Source organism: Fundulus heteroclitus, chromosome 13 (genome assembly GCF_011125445.2).
Source record: "Fundulus heteroclitus isolate FHET01 chromosome 13, MU-UCD_Fhet_4.1, whole genome shotgun sequence".
In the NCBI taxonomy this organism is placed as follows: domain Eukaryota; kingdom Metazoa; phylum Chordata; class Actinopteri; order Cyprinodontiformes; family Fundulidae; genus Fundulus; species Fundulus heteroclitus.
This window is the reverse complement of record NC_046373.1, coordinates 32,536,738-32,540,818: the sequence shown is the minus strand read 5'-3', so window position 1 is coordinate 32,540,818 and position 4,081 is coordinate 32,536,738. Positions and strand designations below refer to the sequence as shown.

At 42.4% G+C, this 4,081-nt stretch overlaps 1 protein-coding gene across 1 annotated transcript; it reads left to right on the top strand.

Moving 5' to 3' along the window:
- The first annotated feature begins 456 nt into the window (after nt 1–456).
- tac1 (tachykinin precursor 1) lies at nt 457–3,814 on the top strand. Its single transcript, XM_012879116.3, has 5 exons — nt 457–856; nt 1,904–2,006; nt 2,115–2,138; nt 3,483–3,539; nt 3,628–3,814. The coding sequence occupies exons 1-5, from the start codon at nt 740–742 to the stop codon at nt 3,672–3,674; spliced, it is 348 nt and encodes a 115-aa protein (XP_012734570.1). The 5' UTR covers nt 457–739; the 3' UTR covers nt 3,675–3,814.
- The last annotated feature ends 267 nt before the right edge of the window (nt 3,815–4,081 follow it).

Below are 4,081 nucleotides of genomic sequence, written 5' to 3'. Positions count from 1 at the left end.
ATTATGCAAAAAATATATGACTAGACCCTTATGAACTAAAAGATCTTACTGAAAAGTACGTCCCCCATGTCCACAGGCCTCCCTCCATCTGTAACCTTGGTGGTTCAGCAGCAGCCTGAGAGTTACCTGCTGACTAAATTAGCTCAGAAATGTTTGAAGAACTGAGAAAAGGTGTTGACTAGGAGGGACACCAAGCTTCTCCTTCTGAACGGTAGCAGTAAAAGTGCTCAGAAACCATGACACAGACCTACAGACCGCTGAAAGTAGCAGAATTCAATCTTGCTACATAATCAGTCGGTATACTTGTGATATAGGAGCTCGTGACATCCGAAGGTACTTTGAGAACACCGAGGAACTGCGCGATACGCAACATAAACTCCTCAGCGAGTAATCACACTACTAAAACAGCGTTACTAAGCAACGCAGCTCGAGCTGCTATAAAGGGGCGCCCGCGAGGCTGTCTTGACAGGAGGGCGCACGAGACAAGAAGTTGGTGCAGAAGCTGAGCGCGCGGAGAGCTTTGGGGAAACAGGATCGGGAGCCCAACGTTCTGACGCACTCACACATGCACGCGCTATGGACTGAACGCTTTTTGAGCTGAGAAGAGCAGCGCGCGCAGCAAGTGTCTGTTATAGTCACATTTCACTTAGCGGTATACTTCCTGACTGCTTTTCCTTAAACTTGCCGTGACTGGAAACAAGAAAAGAAATTTAAAACAAAGAAAAACAGCGTCGGCATCATGAAGCTTTTGTTTTTGCCACTTTTGATGGCGCTTATTGCCGTTGCTCAAGTTTTTTGCGAAGATGGAGAGGCAGCAGAAGGAGCTGACTACTGGACGAGCAGCAATCAGATTCAGGTAGCACCAACCAGGCTTTGGTTCTGTTAATTAGCCCCATGTATAATTCAGCTTGTTCCTGGATTACAGGCTTTTATTCTCGGTTCTGTTGAAGGTTTCAATTTATCTCCCTAACGTGAATAACGAGGTCAAATCAGCCTGATAATATTTTAATTTTATGCCATATATTGCAAAATAGGTACTTCTAATAACAGTCTTACATTTGTTTTACGTTGTTGGCAATCAACTTTAGAATATCAGATCTCTGTTTTCCTTCTGAATTATTCTTGATGTTTTTAGCTTTTTTTGTATTAGTAAAACACAGCACAGTTAAATTGGCCTTATATCACCATACTTATTTTAACAGCTATATAGGAATAAACTGATGTCTTGAAATAAAACTATTCTGCAAGGAAAAAATTCGAATACTAATACATATGTTTTATTTCCTAGTCAGGTCTGTTTTTGAAACACGCACCTTGCCAGATAATTAAAAAATATATATTTTTGAAGACGCAGTGGTCCTCAAAATAAAATGAAATCAGCCTGTTCTGTTTAATTCAAATTGTTCCTTTGCAATGGAGGGCAACCATCCAAACTTGTAAAGGAGATAAATTCCAGATGCTCACGTTAAAAGATGAAACTTGAACCAGCTTCATTATCAGAAAGGCATGTCCTGAGTTTGACATTGTGATTTGGAGATGTGCCAAGCCTCTATTCCCCCTGCTTTAACTGCAGGCTGGGGCCATTTTGCAGATGAATGAGCGCACGATAAATCATTACAACTTAGTGTACGAGCCATTAGTGGCCCCTAGGTCCAGATCTGAGCCAGACTAATGTATATTAGAGAAATAGATCTTGAGACAAAAATAGAGACAACTTCTGAGGGTTACGGTTTCTAATCTGCAAAGAGTGGATGAAGACATCCTTAATCTCACATATCTTTTAGAATAATTGTAGTTACACATTCATAGTCAAGGCGATTTACTGGCATGTCACTTTTTGGAACCAATTAATATCAATGGACCCGATTATTTACCAGGAGGTTTTTTCCCCCCATCTTCTCAGGATGACTGGCTCTCCAATGACCCATTCAGAGAAATCCTCCTGAGGATGACGAGAAAGCCGCGGCCGCACCAGTTCATTGGTCTGATGGGCAAGCGTTCTATGGGTGAGAACTGGTCCTTCTGCGGCACACTTCCTTTCATCAGCCACACGCTCCATGTCCTAATCTGAATCATTCTTTTCTTACTCTGTCTTTCACGTTGTCGTTCCACAGCAAATGCACAGATCACCCGAAAAAGTAAGTTACACTTGTTGGGACTTTTTGCAGTCCTTTTCATGTAATAACATTGTAATGATCACGTTGCTACTGTAATAGTGAACTTGTTTCTTTTGATCCTGCCTGTAAACGGTGAGGTGATCAAGATAGATGCGAACACATCAGCGATCTCTGCTGTCGTTGTTGGAAGCTCCAAAAAACACCAACATCACAACATATAAACACAGGCTCATAAAAGTGAAAAATGAGACTTTTATTATGTTTAATCCTCTTTCTGACTGGTTTTAGCGGTAATGTGGAGGTAGCTTATTTCCATAGTGTTAAATGGACCAGGGAAAACAACACACTTTCTCCTAAGCTGCAGAGGATCACCTACTCAGGTTTGCACAGCGGGAGTAAAAGGAGTTTCTCTCATAATTTCACGCACAGCATTACTAATTGAACTGCGTTTTTATTGCTGTGGTTAAGACGGAGTGGGCGCAAACAATTTCAGGGTTTAATTAACTGACAGCCGCCGCAGATAGAGCTACAGAAGGGTTCTTCTCTGAATACTACATGACAGCTGTTTTGAAGACATTAATTGGCCAGTCAGGAGGGTGGTCCAGAGCGGACGCCTGTGGAAAAAAAACAGAAGAGATAAAAGTACAGAATTAAACTGGAGTGTGGGTGGGTGGGTCCCTTTTTTCTCAATGACTCACCCCACTCACTGATGCACCAGAGCGAGCAGAAGTGAGTTTACGTCTAATTTATTCCACTTACGTCGACGTGACCATGTCAGTCATCATTACGGTGAGGCAAACCGCCGAGATCAATCTCCCCAAGGACGTTGGGGCTGGGTTGTCCTCCACATGAGGCACCGCAGCTTTTTACTTATTTCTTGACTTCTGAATGATGTGTCCGTTTTAGAGTCACGTCATCAACGTAATGCAATTATGGATTTTTATTTAGGAGGATAAAGTATTTCCTGGAAGCTGATCATGTTACAGCCCACAGTCAGGCTACGCCACAACCGTCCATCATACTAAACTAGTGTAATACAGACATATTTTACACTACAGAGATGTTATCCTGTTAGAATTTGGTGTAAAAAATGCTTTTTTTTGCATCCTGCAGTTACAAATTAGGATTTAAGAAATAACCAAGCACAAGTTTATGTGACATTTGATTTTGCTGATTGTCCTTATTCCGAAGACAGCACACACCAAAAACAGTTCAGAGCCACTACAGACACATGGTCATACACGCTGAAAGACATGAGAAAAACCTACCATCTGAGACATGCTGAGTTCAATCCAAGCCTTTAGTCTCAGTATTCTAAAACTAACGGGCTCAAATAATCTACATTTAAATTCTTTTCATCCATAGGACATAAAATCAACTCGTTTGTCGGCCTGATGGGAAAAAGAAGCCAAGAAGAACCAGGTCAGCTACGCTCTCGCAACCTCTGCTCATCTTTAAAGTGTACGCTCTTTACGTATGTGTTCTAAACGCGCTCCTCCTCCTGCTGCAGAGTCCTACGAATGGAGCACAATACAGATGAACGACCAGCGGCACTAAGCAGCCGTCTCCTGCCTGTGTCTCATCTCGTCATTCCTCGCCCTGCCAGAAGTGTACCCGATGCTGGTTTTGTTTTCTTCAGAATGTGTATAGTTGTTAGTCAAATAAAATGATTGTTTCCACGTTGTCGTGACGTAGCAGTGCTCTGCCTGTGCCAGTTTCATCTGTCCCAGCAGAAGGTATGCTGGTGGACATAAGGAGGGGGAAAAGCTGTCATTATTGATGTTTTAAGTGGTCTCTGAGAGAGTTTACCTCCATCTGCCTTGCCACTAACGTTATATGTTGTAGTGGACCATCCAAGCAAAGCTATTCCCCCGGGGTCCACTGAAAATTGCACTGCCAACTCCTCTGCATTGTGCCTCGTAGTTGTTGTTTATTTGCAATTGCTTGCTCTAGAAACACATCTC